The 21,648-nt window shown below is 38.1% G+C and overlaps 1 protein-coding gene across 1 annotated transcript in view; it reads left to right on the top strand.

The window, feature by feature from the left end:
• PDE1C (phosphodiesterase 1C) overlaps window positions 1–21,648 on the top strand; it is a 476,086-nt gene that overhangs the window by 359,772 nt on the left and 94,666 nt on the right. Inside the window, exons 4-8 of the mRNA XM_047095238.1 lie at window positions 9,070–9,183; window positions 11,056–11,238; window positions 12,225–12,291; window positions 17,898–18,014; window positions 20,185–20,325. Of these exons, the coding sequence (XP_046951194.1) occupies window positions 9,070–9,183; window positions 11,056–11,238; window positions 12,225–12,291; window positions 17,898–18,014; window positions 20,185–20,325 (622 nt within the window). The remainder of the gene's footprint in view (window positions 1–9,069; window positions 9,184–11,055; window positions 11,239–12,224; window positions 12,292–17,897; window positions 18,015–20,184; window positions 20,326–21,648) is intronic.

The raw sequence follows: 21,648 nt of genomic DNA, 5'->3' as shown, positions 1-21,648 counted from the left end.
GGAATTAGTGGTAATACATGTTCCCATATTAGCTAGTTCAACAGGAAAACTCACCATATTTCAGTATTATGTATGATGATGTTTGCTGTAGTATTTTGTTTTAAAGACCCAGTGTCAGATTTAGGAAATTCACTTCGACTCCTTCTTTATCATGAATAGATGTTTTCTCAAATGCTTTTTCTAAACCTATTATGAAGAGTGTATGATTTTTTCTTTCATTTCTGTTAAAATAATACCATTTATTCATTGCTTTAAAATATTAAAGCAACCTTGCATTTTGCAAGTTTGCTTGGTGTTTGCTTTCCATTTTATTTATCTCTGGATTTAGTTTGCTAAAATTCTGTTTAGGATTTTTGCATCTATGTTTATGAGAGGCTGATCTGTAATTCTGTTATTATAATTGTCTTGTTTAGTTTTGGATGCAAGAGTATGCTGGCTTCACAAAATGAATTGGAAAATGTTTCTTCTTTTGCTTTTCTCTGGAAGATTGTGTTATGTCCTCTTTGGATGAATTCATTGATAAAATGATTTAGCACTGTCATTTTCTTTGTGGTAAAATATTAAACTATGGATTCAGTTTCTTCAGTGGATACAGAAGTATTTATATTTTATCTTTTTTCTTATAAAATTTTTTGATAAATTAAGTTGTCTGAAATTTAAAAATTTTATCTCAATTTTTAAATGTATCTGCAGAAAAGTATTTATGTTATTTTTTAGTATTTTTTAAAATGTCTCTGGGATCTGTAGTAATATTCACTCTTTTATTCTTGATATTTGGTTACTTGTGCCTTTTTTTTGGTCTTGATCAGTCTTGTTTGGCTTAACCATTTCATTAAGCTTTTCAATTATTTGAATTATTAAATTCAATTATTAAGCTTTATTGATTTACCTAGCTTTTGGTTTTGGTGATTATTTTTTGTAATTATTTTGGCTTTATTTTTCCTAAGTAAACGTTTGTTTTCTACTTAATTAAGTTTTGTTTATTGTGTTTATTTATTTTTTTGCTATCTTTAACTTCTTCTGGATTAACTTGTTCTTCTTCTGTTTTCTTGAGATGGGTTAACTTACTTTTTCTAATTTCTTGAGATAGATAATGAGATCACTTATTTTCAGATGTTCTTCCTTTCTGATCTAGTTAGTTAAGACTATATATTTCCAGGGGCACCTGGGTGACCCAGTGGGTTAGGCATCTGACTTCGGCTTAGGTCATGGTCTCTCGGTCCATTAGTTCAAGCCCCACATCAGGCTCTGTGCTGACAGCTCAGAGCCTGGAGCCTGCCTCAAATTCTATGTGTCCCTCTCTCTCTGCCCTTCCCCCACTCATGTTCTCTGTCTGTCTCTCAAAAATGAATAAATGTTAAAAAATTAAAAAATAAAAGACTATATATTTCCCTCTCAGCACTGCTTTACCTGAATGCCACACGTTTGATGTATCATATTTTTATTGACATTAGAATGATTTTCTCATTTAATCTTTGACCCACGGTTATTTAGAAGTATATTCCTAAATTTTGAAACATTTAGAATATTTCTATTCATTTTTTTTGTTAATTGACTTCAACCTGAGTTCCACTGTTATTAGAGAACATTATCTGATTTCAATTATTTGAAATTTGTTGATATTTTTGCTATGACCTAGCATATAGTCAATTTTGATAACTGTTACATGTGCATTTGAAGAGAACGTACTCTGCAACTAACTGAAACACTGTACATGTTCAATTAGGTCAATTTTGTTAATGATATTTAAAGTCTTGTATAACATTATGTTTTTACTAGTCAATAGCGTTTGTAAAAATACAGAAATGCACCTAGGCACCCAGTTGTGTTTTTTTTAAGTGAAAGAATAATTCGAGCCCAATAATCTATTTAAATCTATTTGAACCTGTGCCTAAGCATGTTGGGAGCCATAGAAGCAAAATTCTCTTTTATTTAGGGCATTAACAAAAGGTAAAAGTTACATAACTAGGCTATTCTTGCCAGTCATCATTTTTGTTGGTGTTCCTGCTTTTGGGGGTCACTATATCAGGATATCACATGCTCCAAACAAGTCCTTTCCCAGAAATTATTAAAAACAGCACTCCATACTACCACCAAACTCATGCAACACCTTATTTATCACTGCGCTCTCACATGAGAGATTATATTCCTACTGCACTGTTCAGGCTATTAGACAAGCCTAATTACAACAAAAATGTATAGAATTTTCCCACTTACTAAGTAACTGCACTCCTTTGCTCTGCTGCTAGATCTTTTAAAACGCTACTCTTTAGGACGCCTGGGTGTCTCAGTTGTTTAAGTGTCGGTTAGGGTCACGGTCTCACGGGTTCATGAGTTTGAGCCCTGCATCCGACTTCACACTCACAGTGTGGAGCCCGCTTGGGATCTCTCTCTCTCCCTCTCTTTCCGCACCTCCCCTGCTCACGCTCTCTCTCTCTCTCTCTCTCAATAATAAATAAACTTAAATTTAAAAAAAATGAAAATCTTATCATGCCGCTCCCTACCCCATTTAAAAGTTGTCCAGGGGAATCCACATTATCTCCAGGAGAAAATTAAATTTCTTTAGCTTGGCACAATAGTCCCGCCAGGGTCTGGCTTCTTTCTGCCTTCTTCTAAAGTTTTATCTCTTCACACACCCCTAAGTTCCAGCTACCTGTGGGAATTTCCTGAATGGATCACAGTCTTCTGGCTGCTCCCTTAGTCTAAAGTTTGCCAGTTTTTCGTTTTGTTTTGTTTATCTCGCTTGCCTGGCTGATGCCTATCTGGCCTCCAGTGGCTCTGATGTCATCTCCTCAAGTGAGTGCCTTGTTATTTGTACATTCCCCTCCTTTTTGCTTTCTTAGCACCTTTGTCACCTCAGGGATCATGCTTGCCATGCTTCATGGCAGGTGCCTATTAGCTATCCATCTTCCCTAATTAAGGAAAAGTTGTGCATTTTCTCCTTTGGATCGTTAGAGCCTGTCACAGTGTCTGCATACAGAAAGCACCCAGCACATGCTGAATGAGTGTTACAAGTGCAGGCACCCTAATTAATTATAAAAACAAACCAGAAAAATACTCAGATGGCATTGGCAGATGACATTAAAACATAAATCTGAGGGTCACTTAGAGTATCCCACTTTAGGGCTGTTTTAGGAGGAATTGTTCTAATTTACTTTCTGTGGCATTTAGGTAAGTGGCAGGGGATGGGAGTGACATGGAGGAAACAGGTGTGTGAAAAGTACACAGAGATGTTTTTGCCTTACAAATACACGGATGTGATGAACTGAAACACTGAGTGTTTTATTCAAAAGAGTTTTTAGGACTCATGATTCCCTGGAACCTGCACGGGAAGTGTTTTAAAAGATCCAGTTCCCTTTTACATTCTTTCAAATTAAACAAAGCCTGTCTGAGATAACAGCCATCCTTGGCCCCGGTGGCATTTTTGTTGCTGCTTATCCATTCTCAAAGGGAATAACCTGGGGCAGAAAGGACCGATAATAAGAAAACGTATTTCCTGGCTTTTTATTCCAGTTTATTTTTGCTTGGTAGGCTTTTCTGATGATTTCATTGTAGTAGTGTCTAAAGCTCAACGAATATATGTGCTTTCAAAGCATAGTATAGGAGGGTTTTTAGGACGTCACTTGGGTGGGGAGTAGCACTTAGTCCATTGTAGGGCAATTTTCTGGGTTATGAAGTTGAGTCAAAAAGTTGTTTCCTAATAAAATCAACCCCATTGGTTCTAGAAAATTATCCATTCCAACAGCCTTTCAAATTCAAAAATATGGTGTTCGGCCTTTCCTCACTTAGTTCCTCTCTTCTGATGCTTATATGCGTTTCAAATAATGGCATGGTCTCAAGGTAACTCAGCATCCAGCACTTGCTCTGGGCTTGAGGGCACGGGAAACTAAGTAACACAGCCATTTCATCATATGCCTTGTAGCTGGGAAGCCTGTGGAAAGCAGCTTCTGTAGAGAAGTGGAGGACTCGGGTAAAGATGCCGTGGTTCATCCACAATAAAATTATACCCTTCATAACAGAAAGGCATATTGCCAAAGTTTGAAAGCATAAGCTAGTCCTAAAATGGTGTTGCACTTCTATATTGGAACCATTATCTGGCAGCCATGGTGACAGAAATAAATGTAGTGCTGGAAACTATGAACATTCACGCAGAAGAGAAACTTTATTATTGGTATTGTTGTATATTTCCCTTTTCCCTCCCTCAGCTTTCTCCCTCTCTCCCTTCCTTTAGGTGCCGGGACCAAAATTTCTTATGAATAGTATTAAATAGCTAGTTATATAGAGTAGAGCTCACCTGGGATTGGTCCTTTGGGACCTTGGCTTTTAGGTGAAAAGAATCCACATGGAAAAATACCCAGACAAATTTCACTAGGAAAACAAAGGAGGGCATCCGAGCCTTCCTCCTTTAGCTAGTCTTCTCCAAAGTTAACAAAAATACTTTGTAAGTGGGTATGAGAGATCTTGGCTATTTTTAGACAACTCTTCTTAAGATGGATTCAAATCTAGGGATTTGGTGGCAGTGGTGAAAGAGCTAATTTGAAACTCTTCCATTCACGAAGCTACAGTTTCATGTGGTAGGTAGGGAAGGACAGGGCGTCATATTCCAAGAAGGATAAGGAGGAGAGGGTGTAGAGGGGGCCAGTGGAGAAACACCCACCTGAATGCTGTCTTAGAGCTCAACAATATTTGAAAATAAGGACATTTGGAATTTTCTAGGGTTTGTGTGGTGGCTGCATAAAGCATAAAGCTGGCAGCTATGTGGACAGGGACAGCTATGGCTTGTGTTTGATGGGTGCCAGTCCAAATAGGAGCTGGGCGTCTAAAAAGTTGGTCACCATTTACTTCTTTTTTTCTAAAAAAAAAAGTTTATATAGTCTTTCTATTGTCGTGTTTTGTTTCTTTTAAATTTCTTTTCCTGTCTCAATATGTTTGCTTTTTATTACATTATGATTTCCGCTCTCACCTTTGTTTCACAGATCCATGTTTTCTTGAATTTTATTGAACACAAAGCAGATGTTCCCTGAAACTTACTTCTGTTGCCATTAGTGAATTTTATTTTTGAAAGTGAGTCCTTGCTCTTCATTTTGAGTGCTGTATTCTCTTTCTTTAATGCTGAATCTTTTCATTGATATGTTATATATATATTATATGTATAATAATATATTATATAAGTATATATTATAAGTATATACATAAGTATATATATGATATGTAATATATAATATATAATATATAATAATGTGTATATATATATATTTCTTTTTTTTTTTTTTTAATATATTTCTGTTTAGTTGTTCTTGAACAAAGAGAGGTGACTGTCAACTAGGTGCTCTCCATAAACACACTGAGTATGTCCTAGGTTTCCTTTGTGTCCACCAGGGTGTAGGTAGAATCTTTTGCTCATCTCATAAGCCAGGGAAATGGGAACAGACAAGAATTTTTAGTACTTCTTACGCATCCTAAAGGTACTTTATTCTGTATTATTTCTTCTCTGGGTTTGTTGAAGTCACTCAGTTGTGGGTTTGCTTCTGTTTCCAACTTTCTGTCGTGTCAGACCTTCACAGCGGATACATAAATGTGTCTATGCCCAATGTCTGACTGGCACGACTGGTGACTACATGAGGATGGAGCCCCACACTGTTGATTTTCTGCTACTTGTGGTACCAAGCCTGGGACTTTCCAGGGGAGATGATTTTCAGCGCTCTAATCTGAACTGTGGAGTGGGATTCCAGGTGATGCTTTCCCTGGGAACCCCACTCCTGTTCTGGCCTGTGGCCCTGGTGCGAGATCACAAGATGATACCCAACTCTTCTAGACTTGTATTGCCCCGATATTGTGCTTTCCTGGGAGTAGGGATCTTTAAGAATAGTGGATTCAAAGCAGTATTCCATATAATGTTCTTAATAATTTCAGTTGTTTTTGACGATTATAATTGCTTTTTGGTTCATAAAAGTGACATAGGAAGCCCTTCTACTAGGAACAGGAGCTTGTCTTGGGAGAAGACCTGTCAGTCATTTTTATATTTCCTTGGCCTTATATAATTAGGATTGTGTTTCATCTGCCATTTGTTAAAATCTTTGAAACTACTTGTCTATTTTGTAAAGACTGGCTTAGTTAAATCTAGGTCATGAATTCACAATCCATTTAATGGGAGAACCATGAATGTACTCCCACCCTTGAAAGATCACTGTCCTAGAGTATGCCTTCAAGTTTATTGTTTTTTTGTTTTGTTTTGTTTTTTTGGAAAATCATATTAATGATGGATTTTTGAACTTATCCACACCTGAGAATATATTTGTAGGCAATTCTACTGTATAGATATAGACATAGATCTCTTGAATTATACCACATTATTCTTTAAAAAATGGTATTACTTTTAAATTGCTCTCTGGTATTTGGCATGGTAGAATTCTATGGCCAGCTACATTTCTATTTACTTTGTAAGTCATATATTTTATTTTCTCAAACGTTTTCAAGTTCTTTTCTCTATTCCTTGAAATGAAAAATTACAACAGCAAATGTTGGATGTTTTTATTTATTTTTTCCTGGTTTTATCTGATCCCTTTTCATCCTCTTACAAAAGGCTTTCTTCAGTCTAGGAAAACTTATTTGACTAAAGCTGCTTCTGTTTGTTTATTTCTTATGGAAGCCCTATTGCAGGTAGACAGAATCATCTGGTCCTTACTTCTATTAGTCTTACGTTTTGCCTAGCCATTTTTTTTTTTTTTTTTACTTTTGGTTCATTCCTCTTAGGTTTTGAGATTTGACATGGGTCCTATTAGAAATTCATGTCAATTCCTGGTGGAATCTTTAAACCCCAAATGAAGGGAGAAAATTAAAAAAATTTTTTTAAAAATTTACCCTCATTTGACTTTGCTGGTTGAGATTCCAGACATCTTGGGGGTAGTTGGGCCCCTGGAGGTGAGAGTCAAAATTAGAGGCAGACTTAGCCAGGAATGTGTTTTGCTAAAGAACTTCCATTCCTTATTTGGAATAGCTCTCAGGGCTCACAGCTACAACAATCTCCCCATTCTTTGGCAGGCTGGCTGTCCACTGTGTGTGAGTGACTGGTAAGCCCTTCCATGCCAACTCCCTGTCCTGCTGCCCCTGAAATCCAGAACACTTCCTAGTGCTGCTAATGGGAGCCACAGGGCTGATCCTTACCTCTAAGCCCACAGAGGCCTCTGCTGGTTTCCTTTGCCTGTTTTCCCATTACATGCTGGAGATTCACAAGTCCAGTAGTGACCATCCTCAATCTAATTTCTTCTGTATTTTATATCACTGAAATTCCTGGGAATTTCTTTTGTGTGGCTGACCTACTGTTTAAGGTTAATCCAGAACTTTTCCTCAGTATTTACAGGTGATCATTTTCATGTAGATCTGGAGGGGAGTAGTCTACACCTGGCCAAGAAGTGACCTATTATCTCTTATGATGGCAAATCTGAGGATATTTTGAAGTCAGGAACATGGGCATAGCCTTGGGAAATGGAGACTTCATAATACTCTTAGGTATATTGCTAGAATGTTTCCTGTCTGGCTGCCTCTGATGATCAAGGTCACTGAATAACAGCAACAATAATAGTAACAATTACCTTCAGAAAAACAAAGAGGAAATGAGGAGATGTTGGTCAAAGAATAGAGACTTTTAGTTATAAGATGAATAAGTTTTGGGGATCTAATGTGTTTTGGTGATTATAGCACCGTGATTATAGTTAGCAAGTATTAGTTTCAAGTATTGTATACTTGAAAGTTGCCAACAGAGTAAATCTTAAATGTCTTTGCCACACACACACACACACACACACACACACAAACAGGTTGTAAATATTTGAGATGATGAATGTGTTAACTAATCCTATTCTGGTAATCATTTTTGCAGTATATACATGTGTCAAATCACTGTGTTGCACACCTTAAATTTATACAATGTGATGTGTTAATTATATTGAAGCTAGAAAAAATCCACATGATTGATGTGAACATATTAATATCAATTTGATTTAATCTTTATATCAACTTAGAACATTTGGTGGTTGAATCTCCCTTTTTTTTTTTTTTTTTTTTTTTTTTTTTTTTAGCTGACACTCAGAGAAGTTAAATAACTGGCCTGGTATAGCATAGCTAATATGTTGGGATATGGGGCTCAGACCCAAGGTTGTCCTCAAAGTTTCTGCTCTTTTCTTTACCTAGTGTCAAACAGCCCAAGGAGTTTGTTCAACCTCCATATCTCTGGTATTTACAGTGTTCTCAGTTACTGGACTTTGATCTTCTGCTGTCATTTTATTGCTCTCATATATGCTAACTCCTTCTCTGTGGGGATAATGTTGATATAAATAAGAGAGCATATTTTATCATTTCTTTTACATTGTCTGGAATACTTGACCAGCAGTGGGGAAGGTCTTGTCTTCGTTACCTTGGTTTATTATCCAGCCTCTTTCCCCCCCCCCCACCCCCCCACCACCCCCCGCTTAGAGCTGGGGTATTAATCTGCAAGGAATTCCTCCTGTCCAGGAAAATAGTTTCTCTTCATGTATTCCTTATGTAGCCCTCTATGGGTATTTTGGTGGTCTGACTCTCCTTACCTATCCTGGAATACCCGTTGGCCATGAGGTTACCCATGCAGGCTCATGAAGCTGGTCACTGCTGAACCAACATAACATAGTCTTCAACACAGTGGAATCTCCAGTGGCATTTGGTGAATAATGGTGCTGCTCATGCTTTAATACGTCCAATTAGAACCAAAAAAATTGAAATCAGAGAAGCAGCAAAATCATTGGTAATTTAGGGAACTCTTAGATAAAAGATAGCTAGAAGTCTCGGGGGTGGTCAGTGCCTGGTGGATGAGAACATTTTTTGTTTTTGCTTCACATTGGCAAAAACGTATGTGTTTGTTTTATAACTTGCTCTTTTGAGAAATACTGGTCTACTCCATCACTAGATTTGTGTTTTCCTTTCAGGTATATTGGGATAAATAAAAATATTCAATGGCTGTAAAATGTGTCACTATAATTGTAAGATTGTTCTTTGTTTCCTCTATTCTAGTTTAGTCATGTCTTTTTTTTCCCCTAGGCTACGGTCTTTGGTCAAACAATTAGAGAGAGGAGAGGCTTCAGTGGTAGATCTTAAGAAGAATTTGGAATATGCAGCCACGGTACTTGAATCCGTGTACATTGATGAAACCAGGTAAGCTAGAAATGACAGAAGTTAGTGCACTGATGGGAAGTTTTCTGTCATGTGGTTTTCTGAAATGTCCCCCATGGCCTGTATGGGGTAGCAGTCAAATGACTGGTCATGGCACTTTAGTTTCCACAAAGGAATCAGGTAGATTTTTACCCTCACACATCCTCTGTACCCCCTCATCTAGAAAAGAAGCTACTTGAACTTCTCTCACATGGCCTTTATGACAATGAAGTGAGATAATGTAAGAGGAGAAGAAATGATTTTTAAAAATATGGTAAGATTTCTTATCAAGTGTAGAGTTCCACTGTAATTATTGCACATTGTCAGCCTCAGCCTAAAAATTATGTTCGTGTTTTAATTCACATCTGTCTCTAAGCGGAAACTCCTGAAGTGGTAGTGAAGCATTTATCCCCTTAAGCACCGAGAATTCCTCCTTCAATCTTACATGTTACTGATTTTCTTAATAGACTCATCCCACTTGAATTACCCAAAAGTATGAAAGCACTTCCAGTCACCAAATGCATTTGAAAATAGCAAAACAGCTTTTCTTTTGAAAAATGTTGACATGGTAAATATGAAAATCTTATCTTCTTTTTCCTAATTCAGACAGGCTCCTCTGTCAGTCTTACTTTCCTGTACCAGATTCCAATCTGAAAGGATTTCCCCCTGATCTAAGAATTATGTATGTGGCTTAGTGTTTGGTGACATGCTTGGTTCCTAATTTAAGGAAATTTTATATCTTAGTTTTTCCCAAATGTTTCATTTTCTCCCCTGCCCCCCAATTGATGTGTCTAAAGGGGGGGGAACAAAGAACCTTTTTAAAAAAACCCTTTTTATGAACACCTGTTTATACTGCTTATTTTTAGCAGGGCTTAATATAAATATAAAATATAATTTTATTATAACTCATTACTATTTATGTTCTCTTCTGGTGGTCTGACCTATGAACAAGTTTGAAAAGTCAGGTAAGCACATCTGACTTACGTAACTGAGCTCAAATAAAGAACTGAATTATTTTGGAAATTTTTCTTGAATTTAGAATTTGAATTTCTATAATGTGCTATCAAACTAGAAAGAATATCAGTTGACATCATTTCAGATGTTTATTATTTCAGAGGACTGGGTTGATGTGATTTAGATAATATTTTACAAAGTAGTTCTTTTTCTCTTTTAAATTAAATTTTTAAAAAAATATTTATTTTATTTTATTTTAAACTTATTTTTATTAAAAATTTATTTATAATTGATGTATAACATTGGGTAACTTTCAGTTGTACAGTGGTTGATTTATTATATGTTATATACTATAATGTTACCACCATAGCGTTAGCTAACACCTCTATCAGGTCACATAATCATCATTATTTTTTTGTGGTGGGAACAATTAAGATCTAGTCTCTTAGCAACTTCGGAGTTTGTGATACAGTATTATTGTCTATAGCAAAGTCTTTAAATATTCTTTTTTTAAACCCAAAATAATGCCACATGGTCCATCTCTAAAATAAACCTCCCTGTGAATGCATGTTTAAGTGGAGGATTTATATCCCATTCAAATTCCACAAACCTAGGAATACAGATACTGGGTGCTCCTTAGTGCATTGGGTCTGAGACCTACAGCCTGAGATGGAGTATATTTGACTTCCTCTGAGTTCTGTGTTTCTTTGTCCAGTCTGGTAGACAGAACCATCCTGAAACATAAATGGTGAGGTTTTACAAGCCTTACTAAAAACATGCTGTATTTTTTGTGGCCATTTTTATCTGGTTTCGTTGTACCTATGTATGCAGGTGGGGTAGAAAGAAGGAGCAGCTGTTTTGAACAGAGAGCTCTAACTTCAGATTTAATCTCAGTGTCCTGGTTGTATTTCCTCCGTTCAGGCGACTCCTGGATACAGAGGATGAACTCAGTGACATTCAGTCAGATGCAGTGCCTTCTGAGGTCCGAGACTGGCTGGCCTCCACCTTCACGAGGCAGATGGGGATGATGCTCAGAAGGAGCGAGGAGAAGCCACGGTTCAAGAGCATTGTCCATGCAGTGCAGGCCGGGATATTTGTGGAGAGGTAAAGATAGCTGTCATTCAGTGACCAAAGCAGCAAAAGGAACACCAGTTTCCAACAACTGAAAGCTTTTCTTTGATTTAATTTTGGTGTCTTTATAAACCAGAAAATTCTGGTGGAAACAGATAGTCTTGAATGAGAGATTGCCAAAACATATCTATTTAATCTCTGTAGCATCATTAGGACAAGCGTTTGCCTTTGCTTAGAATGCTTCTGTTAACTAGAAAAGATCTGGTTTGAGTTTTAAAAAAGGCCGTCATCTAATCCATCATCCTTTGACATATGTGGATAGTGCCTGCATTTGGAACAGGGCAAAGATGCCTTGAGGTTGTTGACCCAGAGGGACCAGTTTGTTGAAAGGCTTTGAGTTCCCCATGACACTTTCCAATTTTGTTGGCCATTTTGCTCTTTAAGTTAAATTGCCCCCTTCCCCAGAAATAGATTGCAGTAATTGATTTCTTCTTGCTATAATCCTTACTGCACAAATCAATTTATTCTTCCTATGACCCTCATTACACAGTTACAGGTTTTAGAAATGCCACATTCAGTTCACAGTTCACCTGGGACATTTTTCTTTTTGTTTCTGACAGTTCTAAAGAACAAGCTCTTCCAAATGGGTTGCCCATAGGAGTTCCTCATTCAGGTTAAAGTGCTACTTTGCATACTGTCTATGCTGTACTATAATTCACTTCTGGCAGAAGAAGTGACCCATTTTAATAATTGACTTTCCAATTTGGGGCACAGAGATTAATTTTTTTTGTTTCTTTCCAATGGTTCACGTATTTGGGATTGCTTTAATTTCTCTTGAATTTAACTCTTTCTTAGGCGACTTGAATGTCTGTGAAAAAGGTTGTAAAACACCATTACGTTTCTTGGCTCACCCAACGACATGACTTCTCATTATTTGTCAGCACTTAGTATAAGTGTGTGTCCTGCTAATTCCTGTTTGTAAGATATGACATTGCATTTTTCCCCTCTGACTTTGCCAGAATGTATAGACGGACATCAAACATGGTTGGACTGAGCTACCCACCAGCTGTTATTGAAGCACTAAAGGTAATACCAATGAAAAGATCTTACAGTGTACATGGTATCCTATAAAAAGTACAGTTACATTTGTTGTTAGAAAATGAGAGGCTTTCATGTACAGGTTTCCCAGTCATTCTTGACTTCTTATTTTTCACTTATCTGTTCTTACAGTATCACAATCTTTTTGCCTTTGTCTTGCTAATTTTTTTCCTTCTTTCTGTTGTTTATTTATTTATAAATGCTTATTTATTTATTTTGAGAGAGAGAGACAGGGGGAGAGAGAGAATGAGTAGGGAAGGGCCAGAGAGAGAAGGGGAGAAAAGAGAGAGAGAATCCCAAGTAGGCTCCATGCTCAGCAAGAGCCTGACACGGGGCTCAATCTCATGGTGGCGAGATCATGACCGTGAAATCATGACCTGAACTGAAATCAAGAGTCAGATATTTAACCAACTGAGCCACCCAGGCACCCTGATAATTTTTTAAATCACACAGTGTGGGTTTCATATTTTTCTACATCACCATCAGAAGGATCTTTGCTGATCAAAGTGGTATTATCTGATTATCTACTCTAAGCCCATTTTGTAGATGAAGAAACTGAGACTTAGTGAGATTTTTAAAAAGATACAGTTAATGAGAGCCAGAGCTAAAGTTTGATACCAGAGTTCCAATCACATTGTAAGCTCTCAGTAACGTTTTACTGCATGAATGTGTGTCCCCAGAACCCATGTATCCTACTGTTTACCCAAGACTCCCACTGAGCCCAAAAGTTCCATGAGAAGTTACATAGACATTTGAGTCTAAGTGTGCTAAGTCCTGGAGAATTATTTTGTCAGGCAAGCTCTTGGAATTGTATAAAATATCTCTAAAAGCCTCAAAGTGGATGTATTCCTCTAGATGTGCATCCGTTCAGGTCCACTGGTTTGAGGTTATCCTGGCTGTACTAAGGCGGATCTGGCTTCTGGATTTGAGGGTGGATATGTGCTAAGGGCCAGATCACTTGGCTCCTTGACATTGCATGATGTCTGTACATGGAATCATCCATTTGCTCAGGGACATCCTAGCATCATTACTATTGTTGAATGTATTGTTGTCTTTCTCTGAAACCTGAAACATGTATTACCTGATGATATTTTTGGAAGATAACTTAAGTTACCTATTTATGGAATCAGGGATGGGAATGCTTAATTCAATGTCAAGAGTGAGCCTTTTGGGGCCATTTTGATTATATATTTCATAGTCTCTTTCTGTTGCTGCAAGAACATTCACTAATTGAATTTGTGAGACCCTGTATTCAGATTCTCAGTTCTCCATTTTCTGCCTCTTAGCTCATCCTAAGAACAGGAAAGATACTCGAGAAGGTTACAGCAAGAAGACACGTTTCCTGTCACTCCTTTTCAATCCCCCCACCAGTGCCCAATACATTGGTGAAATTCGTAGCGACATTTCTCATTTAATCAGTGAAATCGCTTCACGAGATCTGATGTTTCATAACACCCATTATGAAGCTGCATTGATTTTCTTAACGGAACCTGAAACATTCAATGAAAGCTTAGGGACATTAAAAGAAGACTTTATCTTATAATTTCTTCTTTTATTGTGAACATCAATACAGGTAGTTATACCTGTGCTAAGAAATTTATGAAAATATTTCTTCTAAATTGGAGCGTCTTTTCTATGCAAAATAACTGAAGAAAATGTGGAGCAACCTGGGATATCCATGAATTGTTATTTTTTAGCTTAGGGAAAAGTAATTCTCAGATGAGCACATGTTGTCTTTCTGAGGGGAAAGGAACCTAGATGATACAGCCCAAGAATAAGTACTAACTCTCCAAATTACTACCCTTCTCTACAAGTATTGCTGATAATGTGCATAAGGCTAAAGCTTCCCTTTGTCTTGATCCTGTCCGCTGTTTACTGGGGAAGTTCAAGATCTTTTTACAATGTAATATTTCTACCCCACCCCCCACCCCACAAGACTTTGGTTTTATCTGCAGTGGATTGAAGGGGAGTTGGCAAGATCACACAGATATTCTTTTTTTTTTTCTTTCCTTTTTCTTTTTTTTTTTTTTTTTTGTTTTAGGTGGTGCTTGTTAGGAAAGGTTATTTCTACTTCATTGCCAGCAGTTTATATGGAACCACTATTGTTTCCTTCTATTATAGAAAATTTCCTGAAAGACTTAGAAAATACAATTCAGTAAAATAACCATCATGCCACTGACGTGTTAACCTTTGTGATTAATGTAAGAACATGGCATAAAATCACACTTAAATAAGAGAATAATTAACCACCACCAATCTCTAAATTTGAAATTTTTGTTCTTTTAATTTTTTCCATCCAATATATGCTAGCTTCTCATTTGGGGAGTTTTCTCTCTAATCTTTTGAGGTGGGGTTATTGAAATTATAGAAGTGTTGTTATTGTTTAGAAGGCAGCTGTTGTGTAACTTAGAAAGAGACACCCTGGGCAGACTCCAGGTTTAAAGTGGGAGGAAATGAGGAGTTTCAGGCTATGTTAGACTGATAGGAAGTTCATGAAATTTTTCTTCGGGAATGGGCCTTGGGCCAAGTTTGGTAAGACAGGAAGAATGGCTTAAGACAGTTAAAGTAGGTGCTTGTTAAAAATGGAGACTCCACGTCCTGCAGTAGGATTCTGCAAGTCCCTCACCCAAGAATCAGCATTTTTTCCTGAGCACCTTGGGTGGTTCTGAAGAACATTAAAATTGGAGAATCACAACTACGGCCCTTTTAAAAATGAGTGGCAGAGTCTGGAAAACAGTGTGGAGGTTCCTCAAAAAATTAAAAATAGATCTACCCTATGACCCAGCAATAGCACTGCTAGGAATTTACCCAAGGGAACAGGAGTGCTGATGCATAGGGGCACTTGTACCCCAATGTTTATAGCAGCACTTTCAACAATAGCCAAATTATGGAAAGAGCCTAAATCTCCATCAACTGACAAATGGATAAAGAAGTTGTGGTTTATATATACAATGGAATACTACTTGGCAATGAGAAAGAATGAAATATGGCCTTTTGTAGCAATGTGGATGGAACTGGAGAGTGTTATGCTAAGTGAAATAAGTCCTACAGAGAAAGACAAATACCATATGTTTTCACTCTTAAGTGGATCCTGAGAAACTTAACAGAAGACCATGGGGGAGGGGAAGGGGGAAAAAAGGAGAGGGAGGGAGGCAAACCATAAGAGACTCTTAAAAACTGAGAAAAAAATGAGGGTTGATGAGGAGTGTGAGGGAGGGGAAAGTGGGTGATGGGCATTGAGGAGGTCACCTGTTGGGAGGCACACTGGATGTTGTATGGAAACCAATTTGACAATAAATTTCATATTAAAAAAATAATAAACATATTCTTTATTTAAAAAAATAAAAATGAGTGGCAGGAGAGAACATCCATCTCACTATTCACACTCTTCCTCCTGTTTCCCTAACTCCTAATATTCAGAATAAATAATGACTTCTTACTGTGATGATTTCTCAATTTTCAGTGACAGCCTTTCTCTTTTCTATTCATTTGAGAGAATAGGATTAAAAAAATCACAAAATGTTTTCCCACCTACTGAGTTGTCTGTGGACTTTTCCTTAGGACTAATGGTCAGATGATGGATGGCATGACAATGGCAATTATGGTAGCTAAGGTGAAGCTTTAGGTCGTGGGTTATCTTAAATGGCCCCGCTGTCTATGGCCTGGGCCCTGTTGGGCATTTAGGGCATGAGACCTCAGTCACAGCATATATTCACTGAGTTTACAATGCCATCTGTTGGCAGTGATATCAGTGGGACTGTTACCTGGATCTGCTACCAAATGGCATTAGCCAATTCCTCTCGTCTTTCAGAGGTTGCCATCTGTAAAAGTGGAGAAAGTAACACCTATTTCTAGATTTGTGAGGGCTAGCAAATGTACATTAACACTTCTCTCACTGAGCCTGGCACAGAAAATATGCTCAGTACTTAGAGCTATTTCTTTAGTTGTTATAATGGAGGAGAAATTATAGAAGGCTGAGGTGAGGTTACCAGTAAGTGTCAGTTGAAGCAATCCACTGAAACCCTTTTGGAAAAGTTTTGTTTTCCCTATATATGATTCAGTTTTCCTGTGCCCTGGCATCCAAGAGAGAGACTCTAGTGGCCTTAGGATGATCTTTGGTGGTTGGGATGTTTGAGACGGGACAGGATTGGAATAGCTGGCTGATGTTGGAATGCACTGAGGGCTGAGGTGAGAGCCACTTAGGTTAACAGTTCCAGACCATCAGAGTCTCTTCCAGGGAAGCATCTGACACTTTACCTTGACTCAACATGGTCTCACATGGGTCCTTATTGTCATGCTTATGGCAGGACACTGTCTTTACCAAAAGTTAACCTCCCCCTTTTTAAGTTTATTTATTTATGAGAGAGAGAGAGACACAGAGAGAGAAAGAGAGAGAGAGAGAGAGAGAGAGAGAGAGAGAATGCACAAGTGGGGAAGGGGCAGAGAGAAAAAGGGAAGGAGAGAGAATCCCAAGTAGGCTCTGTACCACCAGTGCCGAGCCTGATGTGGAGTTCAAACTCACAAACCACGAGATCATGACCTGAGCCAAGGTTGGAAGCTTTAACTAACTGAGCCACCCAGGCACCCCTGAAAGTGAAACTCTTGACACAAGAAACCAAATAACTGTTGCTTTAACTATTGCTTAAACGCACTTTTGTTTACTACATCCACAAGTGGCTGACTATAAGTCAAAGACACATCAGACAAGTTTACATATATCTTGGAGTCTATATCTTTATAGACATATAAGCCTTTGAACTTCAAGAATGGTGTGTGAGGAGCGCCTTCAGCTTAGGTCTTAGTTTTACTTTTTTTAGTAAAGTGACTTACAGATTTGAGGGCTAGGTTCTCAGATCAGTGACTCCAAAAGTGGTAGCATTTTTCTGTTTTGTGAAATGAAATCTTTCTCCACGGTTTTAGCTCAGCAGTTTGAACTGAAGTGACATATTACTTGTATTCTGTATCAGGCATTTTTCTGAAGATTTTAAGTGGGTTAATGTTCCCAACTGTGGACTAAGAGGAAGTCCATAGGTAATAGTAAGGGACTGGGGAGAAGTTTGGAGGAGGGAAGCACCCTAGGTTGTTGTGAAGTGAATAAAGATGTTGTGAAGTGAATAAAGAAGTTCAGCGGTGTAGTGGACAGGCTTAATGGAAAGAGCCTGAGCTGAGGCATCTGTTGACTGTTTTTGTGTCCTCGCCCCCACTTGTGTCTATAACACTTCATTTGTGGTGCGTCTGAGGGAAATGCACTTCTCAGTTTTCTCATCTGTAAGATGTGACCAATACTGCCTACCACTTAGGGTTGTTTTCAGGACAAATCATGTATTTATCACACATCACAATGCCTAGCATGTGGTAGGCACTCCATAAATTAGAGCTGTTGTTACAAATAGTAAGACTACTTAAAATTATTTTATCAGTACATGCTACTTATGTGTGCCAAATTGGAAAAAGTTTGAGGACGGAAAGGGTGTTAGAGTTTTGGGCTGTGAAAATCCTGGGTGAGGGTTATGGGGTAACTCCCAAGTGGGGAGACTGGTAGCTGTGCAAGTGGCTATGGACTAAGGCATTCTTTCTCCTGCCCTGCCATACAGGATGTGGACAAGTGGTCCTTTGATGTCTTTTCCCTCAATGAGGCCAGCGGGGATCATGCACTGAAATTCATTTTCTATGAATTACTCACACGCTATGATCTGATCAGCCGTTTCAAGGTCAGTGCCTACTTTTATTTATTTATTTAATTTATTTTAAATTTTTTTAGCGTTTATTTATTCTTGAGAGAGAGAGAGACAGAGCTTGAGCAGAGGAAGGGCAGAGAGAGAGGGAGACACAGACTCTGAAGCAGGCTCCAGGCTCTGAGGTGTCAGCACAGAGCCCAGCGTGGGGCTCGAACTCACAGGCTGTGAGGTCATGACCTGAGCCGAAGTCGGACGCCCAACCACCTGAGGGGCCACTCAGGAGCCCCACTGCCTACTTTTAAAATATGCATGCTTTGTCCACCCTTGCATGACTTTTGGGCTAAGACCAAGAGAATCCTTTTAATATGGACTGAAAACTGCTGTGGGTGACTTGGGACGCATCATCCAGACAGACGCTTCCCTGAATTCTGCAGTGGGAACTTTTCCCTAAGTCCTTGTCCAGTGGGGCTCACGGCAGGCAAGAGGCCGGAGCCACACAGTTTGATCCCAGTCTTCCTAGAAGTACAACCGGAAGTGTGGACTAGCAGAACTCCCCTACAACTCGGCCTGCGGATCTCATTTCAGCCTGATTTCATGTATTGTCAAGCACTCCTGGCATGGAGACAGTAATGGAGACAGAGTGTGCATCTGCTGTCTCTGCAAACTTCTTTCCCCACCACTTGGCTCAGATTCAGACAAACGCTCTCACTTATCATCTGTGACAGATCATCGGTATTTCCCAGCCATTCATGCTTCAAATTAATTCTTTAACTTTAAGTAAAGAGCATGAATTGTTTTCAGTGTTCAAACCCCTGTGCTTTCTAATACCACGGACTCTAGAGGTGGGGCCAGGTTCCTCAGGGAATCTGTGCATTTGTCCAGTGACCTTTATCGTACCATGTTCCTTGCACTTCTCTCATCATATGGATGAACCTCTGGAAATCGCAGGGTTTTTGTTTTTTGTTTTTTTAATATAATGCCTTGATTTCTCTAGACAGCACAGTTCTTTATCACTTTCCTAACACAGGTGGAGGTGTATTTCTTACATAGCCAGAAATGCAGTGGTCCTCAATTACTTTTGTATCAAAAATCTGCTTGAAAACCTGGTGGATACTCAGTTCTTGTGCACATATGCACATCTTGTAACCTAACACTTCAGTGACTCATGGATCTCTCATGAACGGTCCAAAGAACCTAGGTTTATTGAATCTTCATCTTAAAAATGATAATGACTTAGTCTCTGACAGATGAGAGGCAACATTTACATTTTTAAAAACCCACAAATGGTAAATATTGAAGGATGTGCCCAAGGAAGAACATGTAATGGATGCTCACAAAGCGTAATAGTAAAACATTTTCCTTTTTTTTTTTTTCCTTTCTAACGTGATGGTTAGTCTCCTGGAATACTGGAATACACACTCTCTCTTTTTTCCCCAGTGTTATATTTGATAATTTACTCTTAACCAAGGAATTTATCCAGAACAGAAATACAGTGAATGTTTTCAGGGGCCCCTTTTTTTTGGTAGAAGTATTTTGCACTAGTCTTTATTTTCTGCCACACACAAAAAAAGCAGGTATGTATATTATACATATTTGAGACAAAAAAAGAATTAGGTTATTTGGAAATATTAATCCAAATTGCAATGCAACAATAATAAATTGCCAAGTAATAGAACATATTTTGTTGTGTTTTTTCCATGTGTCCAGGGCATACAATCACTCCTTCTAAAGGGCACAGTTTTCAGGAGGTGGCAGCCTAAGTTTATTTTGCAATGATTTTACAACTTGAGATCTCTATGTACTTTGTGTTTCCCCCCCAAATAAATGATATATGCTACACAGCTTGTATTCATTTATTTCTCAAGAAATAAAAGACTTGACCCTTTTCTTGAGATATAAATGAACACCTACCTTTCTGCCCTAAATGTCTTTGAGATGATCCTGTTTCGTTCCCCCTGGAGCTCAAAACTGAGCACAAAAAGCAATTTGCAGGCAAGACTGTTCTTAAACCAGGGACTTCCTGGGAGATTTTTCAAATCAGCTGATAATTTGTTCAGTGATTTTTACTAATTTTGAAAAGTTCACGTTTCTTCACGTGGTATGTTATGCCTCCAGAAAGAGGCAGCTAGAGTGCCTTAGATTTCTGCTCCCTCACTTCAGGCTACCAAATCACTAGCTAAACCACCTTCCTGCTCTCTTTCAGATCCCCATTTCTGCTCTTGTCTCATTTGTGGAGGCCCTGGAAGTAGGATACAGCAAGCATAAAAATCCTTACCACAATTTAATGCATGCTGCTGACGTTACACAGACTGTGCATTACCTCCTTTATAAGACAGGAGTAGCGGTAAGTACGGACAGGAATTCTTAGATGACACGAAAAAATGGGATGATGATTTTTTTTTATTGGAGGCACAAGAAGTGCACTGGTGCGTGGACTTCCTGCTCCCCCCAAATTACCTAACCAGTCACTGAAGGTCTTGGGGTTCTTCATTGCCTCTGATATTTTCTCCATCCTGGACTTGATGAAATGAATATGAGATAGTGACTTGCATCTTTATTAGGCTATGGCCAAATTAAATATAATTTCTAGAACGAAATCTGTATTTCCAGATATGGAGAGTAGTACTATTAACCTCTTGCTATGGCCAATGACAGTGCTATCCATGTATACTGGAATTGTACCAATGTGCCTGGCACCCACATAACACACGGTTAGCTTTTGGTTTAAACCACTAGACCTTTTTCACAAGGACTGTGGTTATTCTCATCCTATGTATGTGTATTTGATTTGTTTGACCTAAGGGTCAATGTTACTTCTAACCATGTGAAACTTTTCTTGCTCGTTTTGGCCCAACATTTCAACTCCTTAGATGTTTTTGAATCTCTGTTCTATAATCCATTGTATGAACTGACCTGTTTAACTTGCTTATCTATGCCTTTTCCCATTTTGCTTTGATGGGAGCCATTAATTTGACAAGATATAGCTATTAGTGACAAACAGCTAGTTCTCTATGTTGGTTCTCTTGTGACTTTTTCCTTTGAAATCTTCTTCAGAGTTGACATCAAGGTAGACATTCTTCAGCTATGGTTATTAATTAGCCCATAAGCTCAACACATTTGTTATTTTTTCCTCTAGGGCATGTTGAAAGACTTGGTCTAATGTCTCACTGAATTAAAAATGGAACACAGTGGGAAGAGTGTGGGCTTTGAAGCAAGATATAGTGGCACATAAATCCTTGAGTAATTACTTATTAGATTTTTGTGACCTATGATAAATTGCATAAATCTCTGAGTCAAGATTTCCTCATTCTTAAAATGGTGAAAAAATATTCCATCTTGTAGAAATACTGTGATGGTTAGGAGTAAACTATGAAAAAGATGAAGTGCTCTATCTATGTCATAAAGGAAGCTCAACAGTTAGGAATTGTTAGTAAAACTTTGCTGGACTGCCCCCAAAAACCTCGTATCAATGTTCAGTTTTTTGTTGTAAAACTGATTTTTTAAAAAACTTTAATATATATATATATATATATATATTTATTGAGATAAAAAATGTTTATTTATTTTTGAGACACAGAGCATGAATGGGAGAGGGGCAGAGAGAGAGTGAGACATAGAATCTGAAGCAGGCTCCAGGCTCTGAGCCATCAGTACAGAGCCTGATGCA

This window comes from Lynx rufus, unplaced genomic scaffold (genome assembly GCF_022079265.1).
Source record: "Lynx rufus isolate CCGP_SWC_20201006 ecotype Redwood Valley unplaced genomic scaffold, mLynRuf1.p SCAF_4, whole genome shotgun sequence".
NCBI classification, from domain to species: Eukaryota; Metazoa; Chordata; class Mammalia; order Carnivora; family Felidae; genus Lynx; species Lynx rufus.
This window is presented reverse-complemented; position numbering and strand designations above follow the sequence as displayed.